Source organism: Dermacentor albipictus, chromosome 8, assembly GCF_038994185.2.
Source record: "Dermacentor albipictus isolate Rhodes 1998 colony chromosome 8, USDA_Dalb.pri_finalv2, whole genome shotgun sequence".
NCBI classification, from domain to species: domain Eukaryota; kingdom Metazoa; phylum Arthropoda; class Arachnida; order Ixodida; family Ixodidae; genus Dermacentor; species Dermacentor albipictus.
In genome coordinates, this window is record NC_091828.1 from 55005533 (window position 1) to 55026866 (window position 21334).

General features: G+C 48.6%; 1 protein-coding gene across 3 annotated transcripts in view; it reads left to right on the forward strand.

The window, feature by feature from the left end:
- Nucleotides 1-18455: 18455 nt before the first annotated feature.
- The window catches only part of LOC135921731 (neprilysin-2-like), a 139202-nt gene continuing 136323 nt past the window's right edge, over nt 18456-21334 (forward strand). For all 3 annotated transcript variants that reach the window (XM_065456028.1, XM_065456031.1, XM_065456029.1), the window contains exon 1: nt 18456-18733. In XM_065456028.1, coding sequence (XP_065312100.1) covers nt 18497-18733 — 237 coding nt within the window. In that variant the 5' untranslated portion in view covers nt 18456-18496. The remainder of the gene's footprint in view (nt 18734-21334) is intronic.

Below are 21334 nucleotides of genomic sequence, written 5' to 3' on the forward strand. Positions count from 1 at the left end.
TTGAAGACTGCTTTCGACCAGACTTGATATCTTCGTCGACTTCACCGAGTCAAGCTCGCCGCGAGGGCGCGTTTCTAGTTAAGGAGGATCTCTGAAACGCGTTTGCGCTGTCTTGAGTCAATCGCAAGTTCAAGTTAAGGCGCGTTTATGAATACGGGGCTTAGACTCTCTGATCACTCCGTCACGAAGAATCTCATGAACCTGCTCGCTTATCACTTCTCTTTCGAAAGCGGAATGTCGGTAGGGATGCTGATGAATTGGAGCCGAATCACCTGTATCTATGACATGCTCCGTTACGTCAGTTCTTTGAATTGGGCTGTGTTTTCCGGTAAACATATGGCGGAACTTATTGACAAGTGACAGCAGCTCATCTCTTTCAGGAGGTTGTAAATGGGAGCCAGTGTCGACTTCGAAGTCGCTGCTACCGGCTGTGCAGTGCGGCGCGGCGACGCCCAGCTGCGCGTCATAAATGGACGTAGCCCAACCAAGCTTTGTGCCGCAATGCAGAATCACTGGGGACATAGTAGGGTTGGCCACGCGGACAATGCCGCCTCCACTCAACACATTGGTTATGGTTCGTGCAACTAGCAACCCGTTTCTCAAAGTCACATTTGGTGGTGGTGGAAAAACTTTATTAATTATTGAGAGGGAAGAGGGGAGTAAGGAGGGTAGGGTGGGAGGGAAGCGGTTGGGTGGGTCCCTATTCCAGGACACCAGTGATCCTGGCTACTATCTCCGCCTGGTCCAAGAGGCCCCTTTGGACCCCCAGCCCCGGCCGGGCGAGGAGGATCTCCCACGGCTCCCTATTGTAGGCAAGCATCTCAGGCGAGTTCGCTTCTCGTGGTCTTTTTGTACATTCCCACGTCACATGTGGCACCGACTGCCACGCACCGCACCATGGACAAGCGCTGGCATGTAGTGTGGGATTTATGTGGTGTGCTCTTCCCAAGTGGGGATAGGTGTGCGTCTGTATTCGTCTGTATGCGCGGGCTTCTTGTACCCCCAGTTGCCGATGCGGGGGGGCAAGGCGCTCTCTCGTGCGACGTTGGTGTTTGAGGATGTCTCGGGCTGTAAGTGGACAATCTTGGAAAGGGCTGTGGTTCCCCGCTCGGTTTGTTAGTTCTCGAGCTAGGGAGTGTGCCCTCTCATTGCCTGGGATGCCCTCGTGTCCTGGACACCATATGATTGAATGCTCTTCTTAGAGCGCGTCGCCTAAGATTCTCAGCGCGATTCGTGGCAATCTGCCTTGCACGTACATTCTGCATGCTGCTTGAGAGTCGGAGATAACCAGTGCCGAGTGCCCGGTGCTGTCGCTGTGTTTGATTGCCATCGCGATTGCTGAAGCTTCAGCAGTGGCTGTGCATGTTGTATTTATTGAGGCCGTTATTTCGGCTCTTTTCTGCTGGGTGTTGCGAACTGCTACAATGACGTGTCCTCTAGCAGTCCGAGCGGCGTCCGTGTATTGCACTTCTTGATTATTCCCAAAGGTTTTGATGAGTTGCTTGGCTCTGGCTTGTCTTCGGCCTTTGTGGTATTCGGGATTCATGTTCTTTGGTATCGGTGGTGCTTGTATTTGCTTCCTGATGTGGCCTGGTATCTGATGGATTTGGTCACTGCAATATTGCGGTTTCACCGAATATCTTAGTTCAGTCAGTAGTTGTTGTCCGGCTTGTGTGAGACACAGGCGCTCTGTCTGATTTATCATAACCGCTGCCTTGAGCTCTTCAAAGGTGTTGTAAACTCCTGTGTCGTGTAGTCTGTCATTTGCGGTGTTCACCGTTAATCCTAGCGCCACCTTGTACGCGCACCGTATGATCTGGTCCACCATCTTGATTTCTGTGCGATTTAAGTTTTGATAGGGAAGAGCATATGTTATCCGGCTGATGACAAAAGCTTGAACGAGTCGTATCGTTTCGTTTTCGTATAGGCCTCTCCCTTTCTTTGTGATTCGTCCTATTAGTCTTGCTATTTGCTTCGTTGTCGCTTTCAGGGTGGCGATAGTGTGATCCGCTCGCCTGTTGCTTTGGATCCAGAGGCCCAACACACGAACCTTGGTGTTTTCTGGAAGCATTCGGTTCTCTAGTTGGAGGTGTAGGTTCGGCCTGTTACGGTAGTTTCGTCCATGGACTCTGACCCATTCCGACTTTTCTGGTGCACAGGCCATGCCGTGTTCTGCCACGAAGTTTTGAACGGTGTTGATGGCTTCTTGTAGGGTGGTTTCTTTGTGGCCTAACGATCCCTTGTGCATCCATAAAGTGATATCATCCGCATAGAGCGCGAATTTGAGATCTTGGATTTGATGCAACCTTCTTGCCAAATTGTTCATGCCAATGTTAAACAATAATGGTGAGAGTATAGCTCCCTGTGGAGTTCCTTTGTTGGGGCGATTGAGCTTGGGTGATCGCATATCTTCTAAACATATCGTGGCAGTCCTACCAGTTAAGAAGGATTTGACGTAGGCAAAAATTCTCTTGCCGCATCCCATTTTTTCTAGTTCCTCCATGATGAGCTTATGCGACATAGTGTCGAATGCGCTCTTTAGGTCCAACGCCACCACTATGTTTTCTTCACCAGTCGCCACGTTGTTTATTACTTCGTCTCTTAGCCCAAGGAAAACATCCTGTGTTAACAGATGTTTGCGGAAACCATACATGTACACCGATAGGAGGTTGTGACTTTCGATATAATAAGTTAACTTGGTGAGTATCACTTTTTCAAACAGCTTCCCGAGACATGACGTTAGTGAGATTGGTCTCAAGTTCTGAATAGTTTTCTGTTTTCCCGGTTTAGGGATTAGGACTATGGTGGCTTCCTTCCACTGCTGTGGAATGGTACCAGTTTCCCATATGCCCTTGTTGAAGTAGTCGACTAGTCGTCCGAGTTGCTCATTGCTGAGGTTGCGCAGCATTGCATTGGTGATGCCGTCCGCTCCGGGTGCTGTGTTTCGTCTGATGTCCTGCGCCGCTGCATACAATTCGGCAACCGTAACGGGCTCATCTAGAGGTTTGTTTGTCAGCCCTTTGTAGCTGAGAGATTCGACACTATCGCCCCCTGTGTTAATGTATTTCTCCCTGAGCGCTTGGATCAGTTTATCGGTGTCACCTTTGTATTCACCTACTAGGGTGCGTATCGTTCTCGCTGTTGCCCCTCTTTGTAGAGTCCGGGTCTATCATGCTACGTAAGATAGCCCATGTCTTAGCGGTGGATAGCGTCCCTCTCAGTGAATCACAAAATTGGAGCCAATTTTCCGCTTGCAGCTCTCTGGCATACTCATTTGCTTGTTCTGTTAGCGTTGCTATTCTTGCCCCAAGTTTTCTGTTCAGTCTTTGAGTTTTCCAGCGCTTGGTTAAGCTGCGCCGGCCCTCCCACAGGTGCAGCAGATGTCGGTCTACTGCAGGTGTTTTCGCGTTAATGGATATGTTTCGTGTTGTGGCTTCGTGCGCGACTTTGAGTTCCTTTGCCCAGTCCTCAGCTGTGTTGGGGGGTGTTGTGGACTACTGGATATTTTCTGTATGCCGTCCAGTTTGTGATTCTAGCCTGCTTTGGTGGAAGTTTGAGCCGGGGTGTGGTCATTGAATAGCTAATAATATAGTGGTCACTTCCCAGATTTTCGTCTAAATTTCTTCATTGCCCATCCGCTATGTTGAGCGTGAAGGTTAGGTCGGGGTAGGTGTCCCCGCACACGCTATTTCCTAATCTAGTGGGTGTTAGTGGGAGCGTTACTAGTTCTAGATCATATTTGTCTGTAATTTCTACCAGGCTTCTGCCTTTGGGGGTATCTCGTCGGTATCCCCAATGGGTATGGGGAGCGTTGAAGTCGCCTAGGAGTACAAATTAGTCTTTTCCTTTCAGGTGGCCTAATGCGTATTCCATAATTGCCGCAAAGTCCGGTCGACGTTCTTTGGGAGGACTGTATACGTTGCAAATAAAGGTATTTGCTCTCCCTTTCTTCGATGTGTGTATTTTGATGATTTTGTGCTCGGTTGCGCATTGAGCGACATAGTGTGAGCTCACCGCTATTCCTTTGTGCACTAATGTAGCAACCCGCGGGTACTGCTGATTCGTAACTTTGTAGTAATCCCTTAGCTTGACTGTACCCTTTCCTACTTCTTGGAGGCATATAATATCAGGTTTGCTGATGGCCGAATCGATGAAAGTCTGTAGCGCTGCCGCTCTTCTTTGGAAAGAGCGGCAGTTCCAATGCCATATCTCAGCGGTGTCTACGATTCTGGGCGTTTTACTGGGCATTGTTGATCACGCTTTTGACGTCTGTCGAGTCCGAGATTATGCCATTCTTGGCTTTTCTAGCGGACGGTGCGCTGGGGTTGCTATTCGCTCTTTTACGCAGTGGTCTTTGTCGGGCTAGCGTTTCTTCCACGTATCCTTTAAGTCCCTGTAAATCAGCGTATAGTTGTTCTTGGAAGTTTTGGATGCTTTGCATCTCTTGCACTAGGAGTTGTAGTGTTTTGTCCTTAGTGGGTGTCGCTTTCGTGTGTTCTTGTTGTGCCACATGTGTGGGTTTTGCTTGTTCCGCCTTAGCTGTGAGTTGGCTTTTAAGAGCGGCGATTTACAGCCTAAGTTCTTCTAAGCTTCGCTTGAGTTGCTTATTTTCTAATACAATTTTTTGGTATTCTGGGTTCGATGTTATGGGAGCCGTGGTACGAACCATCCCCGCCGAGCTCACCTTGTTGTCGGTGGGTTCCTTCTTCCTTGTTGGAGTGGGAGATCTTTGCCTGGACCCTGTAAGAATGGGCTGGCGGTGGGAAGTGGGGTGGTCTGAAGAGTCAGAGTCCTTATGTCGCCTTCGTCGCTCTCTTTCTTGATCGGGATCGCTGTCGTCGTGGCGACGCCGCTGGTAGGTCTTCTTGTCGCTTTAATGGTGGCCATCCGTCGTCGTCCGTTTCATCCGTGTCGTACCACCGTGGCCTTGGTACAGACTCCTTGATCGGAGTTTTGAGTAGTCTGGAGGAAGACTTCCTATGCGTTTTGTTGTTCTGCCGTGGCTGTTTGTACCGTTTATTTCAGTCCTTCGAACCGGCAAGATGCTCCTCTCCACAAGTGGAGCAGGTGGGTTTACATTCGTGCTCTGGCTGTGGCTCCTTAGTGCCACATTTGCTGCATACTGAGGTATGGGGTTGAGGGCACACGTCCGTTCTGTGGCCTGTTTGCATGCAGGCGTTGCAGAATTGTACGGTGTTCTTGAATGGGTAACAGGGCATTTCTCCTCCCATGTAGTAGACAAAGCGTGGTATCATGGGGCCATAGAAAGTAATGACCGCTGTCTTTGTTTCCCCAAGCATGCGCGCTCGTAGTATCTCCACTCCTTGCGTTCTGATGCGCAGGTTGGCTTGGAGTGTTTCCGGACTCGTGTGCGGTGCAAATCGGTGTACTACACCTTTCTTTGTGTCTTCTCCGGCCGTCACGTAAGCGTTCACTGCGTGTTGTTTGCCGTTGATAACGAGCGTCGTTATCTTCCTGACCATATCTGCTACCTCTTGTTTGGGGGTAGATATGATAAAGATGTTTGATCCTGGCTTTAGCCGTAAAAGGAAGTGTTCCCCTCTCACCTTCCTTTGTGTGGCCATGATGACCGCTTCGGAAATCTGCGGAGCCGTCAAGTCTTTAATTGGTAGCCCTTGATGTGGTCGGACTATTATTTTGAAGTCTTCCTTTGGTAACGGAGGTAGTCTGTTGACTCGTGGCTTTTTCTTCATCGGCGGCTTCTTGGCTGGCCCGAGGTGCTGGCTCGACGAGTCGTGGGCACCCCCTGCTCCCATGGTTTTTCTTCCAACTCTAGCGAGAGCCTTCTTCTGGCGAACAGTTACCACCGTTTGCCAGTCTCCTTTGTGCTCCTCCTGCCCGACGCGTGTGACGGGCGTATCGGTGTCTTGTAGGATGATACTATCCCCTTCGTCGGTGTCTTGGTACTCCATTTGTTCCCGGTCCTGGTCCGAGAGCGTCGCTCGTACTTTTAGTGGTTCGTGCGAGCTTGAAGCTTCAATGTAGTTTGGTTTAGGCGTGCTCGTCGTAGCGTTCGTCGCCCCCGTGGGCGTCGCAGCTCCGGATGCAGCCGGCGTCTCCATCTGTTGCGGCAGCGCGCACGGCGTCTCCCGCGCAGCGGCCACCGCCGCCGTAGTCGGCGTTAGTGTTAGCAATCCGCACACGTGTGGCCGGCGCGTCCTGGCCCGTGTTTACGAAAATACGAAGCGCTCACCGCTAACGCTGGTGTGTGCAGAGTCCTCAGATGTTCCCGAGTCACGTATTGCACACGAAATTCAGCACATCGTAGGAAAAACTGGTCAAAAGATAGAAAACCACGGAGCTCCATGCAGAGCCAACCACTCCGCTCGGCTCCACCTTGGCGTCTTATCGTCACATTTGGCTCGACAATGTGGACGCCGTCTATAGGAATTGCTACAGCCACAACAGCCTCGGTGCGCGGCTCTAATCGGATCTGCTCTTGGCATCGCGCTGGAACATCACCATGTGTGGCACTCTTCGACTCCACTTGAAGATCGAACACTTCCTTTCCAACTTGCAGTTTCTCCGCAGAAAAATCTACAAGTAACCGAGCTGCTTGGCAAAATGGGAGGCCACCGTGCAGCTCGTACGGGCAGTCCTTTACCATTAGAAATTTCTGAGAGATTTGTGTGGCGCCGAATTGAAGAATTATTTCCGCTTCCCCCACGGGCGAGAGGACATTTCCTCCGATTCCTCTTATTAAAATTCCACTCTCTCTCAATTTTTGAACTGAAGCGATCTTGAGCGCGAGATCTAAGGAAACGACATTTACAGAGGAGCCCGTGTCTACAATTAGTTTGCCGCTTGTTCCATTCGCCCTGACAGGCACAGAGATTAGTTGGTTTTCTGACTGTGTGCATATTGAACGGCCAGGCGGGCCCCCTATGCCCGGCCGTTCCCGTTTCCCGAGTCAAAGTGCCGCTCCCCGTTACGACTCCCCTCGTAGCTTTGCTGCCGCTGTTGGTCTTCGTACTGCCTCTGGCATTGACGCGCGATGTGGCCGAGACGATGGTAATATTAGCACCGAGGGCGCCCATCGTCGCCGCGGGACGTCCTGAGAGGCCATGGTGCAGGCGGCCGGCACACCTGTGCCTCTACAGCTTTTAGTCGGTCGGCAAGGGAGCCAATAGACTCAGCGATGGCCTTCATGTCCATGTTACCCGTCGAAGCGCCTTGTCGGTGATGGTGGGTGTCCGCGCCGCGCATGTCGACACGGAGTGTTGGTGCTCGTGAACGGGGAAGCTTACCAGAGAGTGCTGTGCTGCGGCGGCGACGACGGCTGGGCCGTTTGGCTCCCTGGGAATGGTCGCTGTCCACGGCTGCGGGCCAGTGGGAGGGAGGGTAGCCCTTCGAAGGCGTCAAATGGGCACGGGCCATCAATGCAGCGTGGTTTATACGCTGGAGAGATTGCATAAATTCTGCACAGGTTGTGGGATTAGCAAGAATCATCTTCTCCAGCGTATCGGCCCGAAGACCGCGCAAAAGATGACGCAAGCGCTCTTCCTCCTTCATGGCTGGGTCCAGTCGGGCACAAAGTTGCAGCACATCGTAGTGATATTGCTATGGGCTCTCAGACGGCAGCCGCACTCTTTTCCAAGCGCAGGTACGCTATCTCTGCTGCGTGGCGGCTACTGAGGGAAAATTTCAGCAGCGCAACCCACTTCTCCCATCTATTTGGGGCACCGGTGAAACTGTTGGTGGTGGTGTACCATTTTTTCGCGTCATCCTCCAAAGCCAAATAAAAAAATTTCACCTTGGTGTCATCGTCCCAGGCGTTGAGTGATGAGACGTGCTCACAGCAAGTTAGCCACTCCGAGACTGATTCTTCAGGGGTACCCTTGAAGAGTGCGGGTCCGATGAAGGGTCTTGATGTCGCAGCAGTTGGAAGGTGGGCCATTGTCGCAGCGTTGTTCGTACCGTTCTGGCTTCTCAAGGTTGGGCTTATCACCGTACAGGGAGTCTTTGGTACCCCGCACCTCCACCACTTTGTAGCGTAAAAAGTTGTCCGCTACTTGTTCCGCGCCGGAGAGATGAATCGAGCACACTGGAGATCCGTAGACATTTCCTGATTTGTTTATTTGAACTTGGGTTAACCGAATATAAGCATTTACGCACTTGTACAATTCATAACTGCGACATCTCAGCAGCACTAGGTGCGACCTCGTCCCTCGGTGTCTCCGGCGCGAACTGCCCTGCGACCCTCGCGAAACGTCACAACATCCCGCCCGAGAGCAAACAGATCACCAATACCAACTCTTCGTTGACCAGGGCCAATCAGGCCGCACAGATTCAAATCCTCACAGCCAATCGTTGGCGGACTTCGCCGAGTTTGAACTTGATGACAGCGGCTTGCCTGAAGAATTAAGACCCGAAGAAAAGTAAAGATGCACAGAAAACTACAGAGACATCCGTTGGGCTTTAGACGAACTAGCGGCGTCTACAAAAAGAAAGCGCACAAAAGAGTCGAGAAGCATCCCCAAACAGTTTGAGCAATTAGGAGACGCCGCTTCCGTTGCCAGTACAAGGGGGGGGGGGGGGGGGGGCGACGGCGCAGTCGGCCGGCCGAACCATCAGGCGGAAGGGGGGGGGGGCAGCCGCGCGTGAGATTCCCCCCCCAACCGGCCTCCCGACTCGTGGGCGAAAAGGCATTTTGAGAGAAAAGCGGTAAGAAAGAAAGGAACACTGCCACACAGCACAGACAACGAAAAAAACGTAAAGAAAGCTACGCGACAATATTGTGAATACGCATTTGTATGCGACTTCTTCAATGAAGCAATGTGTCACGCGTTTATTTCCTCTATAGCTTCCTTGTCTTGCATCTTTCTCAAAGAAGAAAACCTAATGTATGCTAGGAAACTGACGCGTCGATTATAGATGTTTTACTAATACCGTCTATCAAAATTTGACAGAAACAGCATTCGCATGTTGCGTGCTGTTTCTCTAAGGGTACACAAAAGAAAACGTCGGCGCCACATGTTTTACTCCACCTAATCAATGTAATCAAATAACTGACAGACGATACCTCTAAATGAGCATGGGACTTCTCGCGTCAGGTAGCCGTCAAAGGACCGGCACCGCTTCGGTGATATTATACAAACTGTGACAACAAAAATGAATTTTGTTCTATGATGTAGAAAGATGAAAAGGGGGAGTAAAATTGCCGCCAAATCAGTTGCTATGCCGGGGAGAGCACTTTCCTACATCGCGGAAAGTGCTCTTTGCACCCCTACCAGAGATATTAACGCGTCAATAAGAGTCGGGAAGCAGATGACGTCACTTCTTAGTTGCTGTCGAAGTAATATTCTTGCCCGCTTTAATGGTAAAATCGATGGCAGACATGGTTATGCATGATTGAACCACCGCTCTCTAACATTCTGCGAAAGTTATTGCAGGTTTCGGTCGTTCCTTCAAGTGAATTAAGCAAATTAGTTCTACGATCAAGACATGCGCAACACGGCGCGCTAGGCTCGTCGCGTGATGACTCCAACGAAGAAGAGCGCGCCTAACTGGTTTCTCGGTATGCACTACACCAAGTGCCGTGAGAGTAAAATAAAACTGTGCCAGCCTATTAAAGAGCGCGAGAAATGACTGTATTTTTACCCTCATCACTTATAAAAATATGCTAAGTGATTTAGTTTTTTCCCGTGATTTGCTGGGAAACGTCACTCCCATTGCCACGGCAATGGAAGTGCAGTCGGCAGAATGCCGAGGCGACGCGACTGCTTCGGCAAGAACCAGCCCGAGGAAGAGAAATTGCCCTCCTAGTCAAGCTGACAGCGAGGACACTGTGGTGTACTCCTGCTCAAGCGACGACGCCTCACCTAGAATATTTTCGAACCGCAACAAATTATTAGGCAGGAAGTCAACAACGTAACGTAGACGAAGATGAAAACAGACTGGAAGGAGAAGCGGCAATAAATTACACCCGGAAAATAACAGCCGAATTTTTCCAAGGCAATGACGAGGTTGTACTTGAAGGAAAAAAAAGAGCATGAAAGAGATCCAAGTGGAAAAGGAGCTCGTGCTGACAAATTTCAACTGGAAGAAAGCGGAAGAGAAAATTCCTAAGCGCACAGCCACAAAGCTAGACGAGGTTCCGGTGAACTAGGACCAAAAAGTAAGGAAGCTCTGGTGAAAGCAGTGGAACAAACTTTAAAGGATAGACGAATACCATACAGTTGGCGACAAACGAGAATGAACTTAATTTATAAAGACAAGAGGGAGAAAGATAGAATTCACTCGTATAGAACGTTGACCATTACATCGGTAATATACAGGCTAGCAATGCAGGCAATCAAATTAAAGCTTCAAGCTTGGGCAGATAATAATGGCGTTTTGGGCGAACTTCAGAATGGCTTCAGAATATGTAGGCGTTTAGATGATAACTTATTAGTTCTTACTCAGTGTATTGAAATATCAAAAGTAGAAAGCAGACTGTTATATGTGGCCTTTTTAGACATTACAGGAGCGTGTGACAACGTTGACCGCAACATTTTGTGGAATATTCTGAAAGGGGAAGGCTTAGGTGACGATTGTCTACAGCTTTTGAGAGAGATTTACCTAGAAAATACCGTTTGCGTTGAATAGGAAGGGACGAGAAGCGAGGAGAAAGTTCATATCAACAAGGGACTGAGACAGGGGTGCCCTTTATCCCCGCTGCTGTTTATGATGTACACGGTGAGGATGGAGAGGGCGCTAGAAGGAAGTAATATCGGGTTCAATATCTCATACAGAGAAGCGGGTACAGTAGTAGAGCAACAGCTCCCAGGTTTATTTTATGCGCATGACATTGTGTTGGTAGCTAACAAGCAAAGTGAGTTGCAACGTCTGGCTAATATTGGTGGACAGAAAGGCAACAATTTAGGTTTTAAATGTAGTGTTAGAAAATAAGCTGTTATGGTATTCAATGAAAACAGTGAACAGACACTGGAGATACAGGGCCAGGAAATACCTCGGGTAAGAGAATATAAATACCTTGGTATATGGATAAACGAGGGCAATAGATATATGGAAACACAGGAAAAAACAATAACAGTGAAGGGGAAGAGAAATGCAGCCATAATGAAGCACAGAGCGTTACGGGGATACGATAGGTACGAGGTCGTCCGAGGTATTTGGAAAGGTGTAGTGGTTCCAGGACTTACTTTTGGAAATGCGGTTGTTTGCTTTAAACCAGGCGTACGATCAGGACTCGATTGGAACCAAAGGTCAGTGGGTCGCCTCGCATTGGGCGCTCACGGGAAGACTACAAATGAAGCTGAGCAGGGTGATATCGGCTGGACTAGTTTTGAAGGGAGGGAAGCTCGCAGTAAAATTCTGTATAAAAAACGGCTGAGGAATATGGAAGATAGTAAATGGGCTGGGAGGAGAGTTCAGGTATCTGTACAGTGAAAACATTGATTCACTGTGGAGGAAAAGAACTTCGGAGCTTACCAGCAAGTCTGTGGCCTGTAGGGTGGGCAACACAGCAACAAAGACGGTCAAGCGGAAAGTCAGAGAGGCTGAAATAATCTCATGGGTGGCGGCGATTGAAAGGAAACCTGCCATGAGTAACTACTTAAGAGGAAATAACGAGATCAGGAAAGAAACAATTTATGTTAACTCAAAGGGAAGCTCATTACTTTTCGAAGCGAGATCGGGATGCCTTAGAACACGCACCTATAAATCGCGATATAAGAAGGAACAAGAAGCATGTGCTTGCTGCGGTAAAGCTAGGGAAACTATGGAGCATGTTTTATTAGAATGTGAGGACGTCTACCGAGCGGTCGATTTAGGCACCACTGGCCTCCTTGAAGCCCTTGGGTTCAGCGGGAGCAGTGGAAAAGTAAACATGTCCGCAATAGGCATTAGTAAGAGGCGATTGGAGGATTGGTGGACGAAAAGTAGGGAAACTACAAAAAACGGAGACGTACAAAAGGCACAGTTACCAATAGGGGATCAGAAAATTTGAGTGTGGGAGTTCATAGTGTCTATTATTTTTTATTTTTTATTCTTTAACTTAGGTAGGACATTAGGCAGTATAATAGCAAGAGCTTGGTGGCGCAACCCACCGCCCCGTTCCAAAGGGAACGCTCATAACATCCATCCATCCGGAAGCCTGTTCTTTTTGGGCAAATTTCAATATGGCCGCTTTTTGCCGGTAGTGCACGCTGGTACGCGCCGTGCTTGCCCTGCCGGCTGTGCGGCGTGCCTCAATGCCTTGGCTGCCGCGTAGCTGGTGCGTTCTAATTGCCAGGAGACCAAATAGCCTCTACTGACGCCCATACAAACAAGCCACAAGTGAGTGAACGGAACGTGCGACTTTATTGGCAGAAGACAAGCTGTGTACACTCTCGTGCAATAGCAGAAATAAAATTTGCATTTGAAATACGCTGGAATCATTGACGCGAGCTCGTAAATGGCTCACCGTCGTCGTCGCACATGGCAGTCTTGTAACGAGCGACAACCAGCGGCGCAAGCAGATAGGACAGTGTTCCGCCTGTTTGCAGCGGCAGTCACCATTATAGATGAGTACCTTGCAATTAGTACATGACCGGGGTAGTTGGAGAAGTATGGGAGAGGCCTTTGCCCTGCAGTGGGCGTAACTAGGCTGATGATGATGATGATGATGATGATGATGACCTTGCATTGGGATGCTATCGGGTGATGCAGGCATCTGCTGCCGCAGCCAACACAGTGACATGGACTGCGCGGCATTTTAGCGTTGACTCCTTTCCAATCTGCACGTTTCTTTTCTTTCGCGGGCCACTAATGTGTGGCTCACACTTGGTATCCCACATTGTCTCAATATAGACAAGTCGCTTTCGTCGGCATCGTCTTGATCACCGAGTTTTGCGAGCCTGCACGTCTCCGTTCGTGCTTAATCGCAGCCGAGAAAGGCCACAGGTGCAATTCTCCCATGACTGCAGCAGGAAAAGGTGAACGGGGAGCACGAATCACGGCGTGCGTAAATTGAGAGTCTATGTCGCTGTGCAGACTGCAGGAGCAAATGCTTACTTCGAGAGACTGCTTCCCAATGCAACTGACCAGGCCGCAATATTCGAAAAACACAACACGGCGACCGTAAGCAAGTGAGATAACAGCAAAATTAAACAGCAATCTATCACCCCATGAGGTTCAGACAATACTATATACATTGGTTACGGACCACATGGCAACAGTGAGCATTCACATAGGATGCATTCAGCCGCCTACTTACAGGCGTAATGCCTGCCTTCGTCGCATGTGGTGGTCTGGTAACGAGCTACAACCAGCGGTATAAACAGATTGGACAGAGCGTCGCACCTGTTTGAACCGACAATTGCAGTTGAAGATGCGCAACTTCCATTGCGAAGCAATCAGGCGACGCAGGCATCTGCTGCCGTAACCAACACAGCGACATGGACTACGTGGCATTTTTGCGTTAACTTCTTTCCAACCTGCATCTTTATTTTCTTTCGAGGGCCGCTAATGTGTGGCTCACACTTGGTGTCCCACTTTGTTTCAATGTGGAAAAGTCGCTTCTGTGGGCATCACCTTCCGGATCCATTTTTGCGGGCCTTTCGACCAATGCGGCTATCAACTTCATACACTTCGAAATATGTAAGCACATATGCTGGTCTCCGTTTTGAGCAAATCATGGCCGATGTAGGGCACAAGCATAATTTACTCATGGCTGCAGCAGGAAAGAACGAACGGGGAGCACCAGTTACGGTGTTTGTATTCTGCGAGTCTATGTCGCTGTGTGAGGAGCAAATGCTTACCTCGAAAGACGGCGCACCAATGCAACTGACCAGGCCCCCACATCCGAGAAACGTAACATGGTTACCACAACCAAGTGGGGCAGCAAAGCCAGATTCTCCAATCAATCACTTCAGTGTACCTTGCGCAAAGACCCAGGACATCGAGGAAGAAGAACAATCATCAACGAGACTAGGAATATGGAAAATGAGAAAGCTTTCATTCAAGAAAGAAGCCACTCTGCTCTGCAGGCATTGAAGGCTAAAAACATCAAGAAAAGTAAAATGTTGCATAGGTTAATGCAAGACACATGCCGATGCTGCATGAGCTATTTCAGGAGAGGAGTTGTGCATGACAACGTGCACTAGAGTATACTGCTACAGATATGTTAGGCTACTAGACATTGACTAGTATTAAGTATCAGCGAATAATCGGCTGACCATTATGTTTGGATGAGGATGAATGATCACTAACGAGAATGGGCAATGAAAAAGCTTGCATTTATAGAAGAAAAATTAAACTTGGCACAAATGGAATCGACAAGGCCAGGAAGCTGATTAAGGGCAAACTGACGGAACTCTTTTGGCCAGCGTCGTCCGTGCTTGGTCAAAAGTTGCAGGTGCATCTGAAGACGAAGAATTTCTAGAAGGTCCTTTTTGAGTTACCTGGATGACTCAGCCAAATGTCTGTGCTGGTAAAATGGTCGCTGAACCTCTTTTCAGTTCTGAAACAGACCTCTGCAGACTTGATATCTCATCCAAATTCTTCTGCAAGCGCTTCTTTCTTCGTGGTGTAAAAGCCTTGCAATTCGGCGCCAGCCCTTTCCTTTTGGTGTAGAGAGGAGCTCCTGTGATGACCAAGATGTGCTTGGCATAGACTCTGTTGGGGCAGAACGGTGACACATGCGATACAGTAGAGATTAGCCAAACTCATCTGTGTTTTCTCTTATGTTCGAACCAATTATACTGAGCCATAAATATGAACAAACATTCATATATGCTGCAAACAGCAAGCCAGTGCAGCATATATCAAACATATTTATTTCTGAACAAGTGTGTTGTTTACCTTGTAGTAGCAACCAACGTCCACAGAATGGCGTTGTTGTAGCAGGCAGCAGCTTCTCTTTAGTGCGTGGAGTGTGTTGCTTTATACTGGTGCCGTCCTCATTATTGCATGTCTGGAACAGAAATTTTGACTGAATCACAAATTTAAAAAGCTAAATTTTGCAGTATAATACGCAATAAGTGTGACATATATGTTGTATAGGTTTGCGACTGCAGAACACATGCAAATGTACACTGTCTGTTCTAGGGTGCTTAAGCAGCATGTTAAGTAAATATTGCTATTGTCCGTAAAATTGATGTCTGCCTAACTACAATGCATGTCAACAGCTTAAGTATTAATAGGATAACAAATGAGAACATTCGTGCGTTGATTTATACACTAGAAGAGATCACACTGCTGGTTCCACAAGCAAATTCATGAAAGTCATGAAGCTCTTAGAACTGATGCATTATTTTTCTGCACGAACGTGATGCACTGCTTCATTACTGCAAAAATAAACGCCCTACTGTTAACCAAACTGAACAGAAAGAACATTTGGAACGAACAGGTACGAAATATGGGTGAATTATCATGCTTGCAACTGGGGAATACATTAAATTCTGTACTTTCACTTCATTTTACCGAATGATTATTCGATTTTGTGGGCGAGAGAAGTTGCCGGCGGACTCGAAAAAAATTTTATATGTATATTGATAAGGCTACTCAGTCACCTACGACCACAGATACAATAAGATGAAAAATGAGACGCGCGTTCCGATATCGCTCTTTCTTTCCTGATTGTGTGTGTATAACGACAGCCTCGCAAGTAAAGGTTTATTTAGGCGGCCATGGCGGCCGCATTGCGATGGGGGCAAAATGCGAAAACACCCGTGTACTTAGATTTAGGTGCACGTTAAAGAACCCCAGGTGGTCAAAATTTCCGGAGTCCCCCACTACGGCGTGCCTCATAATCAGAAAGTGGTTTTGGCACGTAAAACCCCATATATTATTAAGGTTTATTTAGGAAACAGCAACTGAGAACATGACTGCCCATATGTAATGCAGGTTCTAGTTCGTGAACTTTTCCCCGCCTGCAAGTTACTGTGACGACCATTATATAACGATTCAAGCAGCGGTGTGAAACGAATCACCGTTATCGCCGTTGTCAGCCGCAGCAAAAACCAGCTCCCGTTTCGATGCAGACGTGTTCCGAATGGCTCACGACCGAAACCCGACTTTCGGGCTTACATGTCCGCTTGCAAACACGTCACTTCACCCCAAGTTAAATAACGCGAGACATCGAAGCGCAATAAACTAGTTTTAGAAACAAAGAAGCAAACAGTCTAAGTGTACGAACGAATGAATCCCGGCCGCCGTGCACTCGAAAATACCGGTAAAAATTTTAAATTCAGGCCAGAGGTCACGTCCATGTTCGGTGATGCTAAACGCTATTTGCGCTTATAATGACTAAGAAACAATCAGCTTACTAAGAAATGGTACAATACCTAATTAGGAATGATAATTCTGCCTTGTTCTTTATGTAACAAAAATGCTTCGGTAATTGTAAGAGAAAGTGTGTAAGATAAAATGGATGGATTTTATGAGCGTCCCCTTTGGAACGGGGTGGTGGGTTGCGCCACCAAGCTCTTGCTACTATACTGCCTAATATTCTACCTAGGTTAAACAATGAAAAAAGAAAAAAAAAACACTGTGAACTACTACGCCCAAATTTTCTGATCCCCTATTGTGAACTGTGCTTTTGTACGTCTCCGTCTTTTGTCGTTTCCCTACTTTTCTTTCACCAATCCTCCAGTCGCCTCTTACTAATGTCTATTGCGGACATGTTTGCTTTACCACTGCTCCCTCTGAACCCAAGGGCTGCAAGGAGGCCAGTGGTGCCTAAATCGACCGCTGGGTAGACGTCTTCACATTCTAATAAAACATGCTCCGTAGTTTCCCTAGCTTTACCACACCAAGCACATGCTTCTTCTTCCTTCTTATATCTCGCTTTATAGATGCGTGTTCTAAGGCATCCTGATCTCGCTTCGAAAAGTAATGAGCTTCCCTTTGAGTTATCATATAAAATTGCGCTTAAAACGGCGCCTCTAGCGGGAAATGTTGGAACTAACGGAAGCATCCCGAAGTGATTCTACTATGCTGGTTTTGTTAGCAGTGGCGCGCGGTCGATCTTTTCGCCCTCTGTGGCCATTTGTTGAACTTGAGAGTGTGCTACCCCTGAGGCCGGTACTGGCCGGTGTCGGCAGGGCAAGAGCGCCCTAGCAGGAAATTTAAGCCCACTAGTTTGAACAATGGCGGACGTAAGTGGCTGAATTTCCGGGCATCTGCCAAGCTGCTCTAGGCTATCTATGTCGCGTTGGTCGTAAGAGCGGATGAAAATTTCCTCTCAGAGCCAGAAGCAGAACGTTTACAGCGATAGAACGAAGGCTGAAGGTAACTCCGACAAGAACGCCCAGTCAAGCACATGATTCGTTTTGTTTGAGAAGTGTCTCAGAACTCCTTTGGGAGCGCCGCGAATAGCTGGGATAGCGGCGCTATGCCGTGCTTCATAAAAGGTTTGAGGAGACAGCTTCTTTTCCTCTGCAGAATCATTGTCTATCTTGGACAGAATGAGCGTGATCTTTTGATATTCCCCATATAATTTCTGATACATTTCCCAGTTGATGTCGCTCATAATGGCACCCGCTTGAAGCTAACCTTGACCCTATGACACTTATACGTCGACACTAAACACTCGTAGCCAAACTGAAGTCCCGGTCACGAACTACAAACACAGAGATACGTTGATTCTGCTACTGGAATCATGCCGCACAACGCAGTTCCAACTATCCAACATTGTTCCAATATATTTTGTCTCAGACCACGACGCAATACGGCCGATGAGGGCAGCATTGCCATCGTTGATATTTGTTATCACCTGCAAGCCATGACAGTCTGATTTATATCCTTTGATTGTTTTTACGTTTGAAAACCTAATAATAATACTTCCGCACTATCGTCGTTCATTAACTGCCATAGCGCAAATTCGTGTGCAACTCGGATGCGCGCCGCCCACGAAGTGGCCATCGTAGGAACTCAGTGTGCAGGTTGCATCAAAGAAATCCCACTTCAAAATTTAGTATTACCTTTAAACAGCACTACTATTCTCTCCCTTGGAGCAACAGTCTTGGGATACAGCCACAGGAACATATGCCTAGCCATTTGTAATTTTCTATGTGGCACAAAAAGAATGCCTTGTTAATAGTTCTTAGTTTCCACAAGTGATTTACTTCTACTTCGGTCTACGAAATTCAAAAAATTTAAAAGCACAAATACACAGTTTAAATCCTTCTAGTATTGTTGTTCAAAGATTTATCTTACCCAAGTTTAAGTATATGTTTCTTTTATTAATTTAGTATTCCTATCAACGCAAGGTTTACTATAGTATTGATAACTAGTTTTACTCAGGTATTCACAGTTTATTTTTCATCTTGGATAATATATTTATTTTACTTTTTGTGTTAGTTATTTATTAACCAAATTATTTTATTCATTCAATCATATTACCACCCGATTCGTGGCCTATCCCCCATAGTGGATTTGTGCCATTTGTTGAGGATTCATCATCATCATCATCATCATCATCACAATCCTATGTGAAAGAAGAAGAAGAAGCAGATACGCGGTAGCCTGTGCCTTTTCACCACCTTTGACGATGCGCAAGAAAAATAAGAAGACCAAGTTGCCTTCGCCAAAGACCAGGGCGACGTCACCCCAGCAGCCCCCGCTTATCACAGGGGGGGAAGCAGCGGGCGCCCTCCCTCAGGTTCCCCCCTCTAGTCCGACGCAACCCTCGACAGGTGCCGATGACAATCCTTGGCGACGGTTCCTGGCGCTCGGAAAGGGCCTGCCCACCGACACCGGCAATGCGGTCGCGAGTCCTCCGGTGCTGGTAAGTCTCGCAACACGGACCTAGTGGCTGTGTATTCACCTTCACTTGAAAACGGCGCGATGCTAGTTGAGTACCGAGGAGGAGGATGAAAAAACTATTTAAGGCTTTAAGGCTCAGTAAAGAAGAGCGCGTGCTCCGCTAAGGATCGTTGTTGGTACGCCGAGTCCGAGTGAAGCCGAGGCAGTGGCCGCTCCCAACTAAAAAGTTTTAGTGATTCCATTTATATGAAAGCGACCGTCCATGTAGCGACCGTCGTATAATTACAGTGTCGCAATGTTTTCCCTAGGTAACCACCTTCCTCGTTTCTCCGAGATATGCAGCATTGAAAAGTAGACGCTAGATAGTTTTCTGGTGGCCGGCACATTAAAAATAAATGTATAGAGCCTTAGGAGAAAGTTACAGGACATGGCCTAAAATTCACTTCTCTGCTAGCCCAGCTTTACAAGCATGCGTGTAAAAGTGCATGAACGTGATTACACAGTGGAATACAAGGCAGGGCATGACAAATAGGCATGATACAAGATTATTCCGTTCGCACTACTAGTTCGTTTCATCGTACGTGACTTTACTATGCTGCATCGCGAAGTCATGTATTATATGGCCAAACCCAGTATCCTCATGAGTACACGACACCATTGGCATCGTGCCTGCTTGGAATGCTGTGCCTGTTCGTTATTATTGCCATAGAAATTACAGACTCAAGCCGCGTTCGGGCCTAGCGTTGTCGTCCGTTCCCTATCTACGGCGCATGCAAGGTACGCGCGCGGGAGACTGAAACGCCTACAGAGACGCGAAGTGTATTTGGCTGCAAGTTCTAACGCGATAGCGTTAAGGAGCTGGTGTCGCAGAAAAGCCGGTTTCGTCGGGTGTCGGCGTCCGCGGCGTTGGCCGTGAGCGATAAATCACGGCAGGCACTTCATAAATAAAAAGCAACTTCCAAAATGGGCTGGGTGGGAATCGAACCAGGGTCTCCGGAGTGTGAGACGGAGACGCTACCACTCAGCCACGAGTTCGATGCTTGAAAGCGGTACAAATGCGCTTCTAGTGAACGCGGTGTTGCCTTAAAAAACGTGCCGTAGAAAGTTATACTGCGGTGTATATCGGTAATTATGAGCATGTAACTTACAGAAGTCGCATTTACACGAGTAGCGAAGTACGTTTCCGCAACATTTCTTCTGCGCTTACCGCACACGCAGAGCCATCTTGCGGCAAACACAGAAGACCCCCTCCTCTCAATGTACGGCGCTGCCCCGACAGGTGGCGCGCCATGCGCGAATTGGGGCTGTGCTGTGCGCGGACCGGTGCCAGGCGCGTTGCGGCTCCGACTCCCTCTCCCCTGACGACGCTTCGCCGTGCTCCCACGCGGGTTGCAGAATCAAGCGCCGTTCCTTTCTTTAGATTACTATCTGTCTATCTCTCTGCCCGTGCCGATCACGACGTTTGGCTGGCGTAGATCGTTTCCCCCTCCGAGACACCGAGTTCTTTGGTTCGTTCCGTTTGCTCAGGCGCACGTTTCGTTGCCGCGCCGAACGCTGCGTTGCTCGACGCTCTCCGTGTGATAGGTGGGCGCTAAGTCCGATGCGGGGAGCCTCGTAAGTGATCCCTGCGCCGTAGCGCTTTATCTTACACCCCTTGGCGGCTCGATGCGAACGCTGTCGCGTTCCACTCATGAAGGCGAAGCTTAAGCGTCCTCCAATTTTTACTTCCACGTACCTAAACACTTTGCGAATGGAAGCGCTCACGTGCCAGCGGTGCGCACGCGCAGAACGCAACGGGCTTGCTTGAGTCCTGCGTGGGTATGTGATACTGGAAAGTTTGCGTGTGTTCCTGTGGCACCTAAAAAATGGCTGTGGCTTAGCTAAGGTTAAGCCCAGGATGCGAAGCATACTAGCCTTTATTTTAGTTGTTGAACCACTGTTTAGCCTGGTGAACTGCTGTTGCTTGGCTATATTTGGTTCGGCTAGATGAAGAAACAACTCATGCGTTACTCTGCTTCGCCTTCAAGAGTGGAACGCGACAGCGTTCCCGTCGACCCGCCAAGGGGTGTAAGACAATGGGCTACGGCCACGGAGTAAGACATATAGGAGGTGAAACTCCCGTCAGCGCGAGCGAGCGCGGGCGACCAGATAAAGTCACAATCGTTGCATGCGCCGACGCTACCCTATGCAGTGGCGGCACCATGCGGCGCGTCGTAGAAGCCGCAGCGGGAAAAAAAAAAGCAGCGCCCGGCAGGCGGCTCGGCGGCTTCGGCAGCTCCGGCGCTCACTCCGACGGCGCCCGCTCAAAGCAGACGACAACCAGAAGCTACGTATCATCTTATAGCTGTCATGGAGAACGCGTTTCATTTTTTACTGTGCTCAAATGGCTGAAGCGTAGCAGCAGTTGCTCTTCGGGCTACAAGCGGTAAAGAAGCGCGCGAGAGTGCCCTCAGTAGAAGTCAGGCGCGCGCGGCCGAACGGGAGCAACATGCTCGACCGGTTGCCCTGGCAACCGAAACGGCGGTAATTCCTTCCCATGCCGCCAGGTGCCGCCAGCATGAAAATATATCCGCGGGCGTGTGACATTTTCTGGTCGCCGCAAACAGCGGAGTTTCCACTCCTA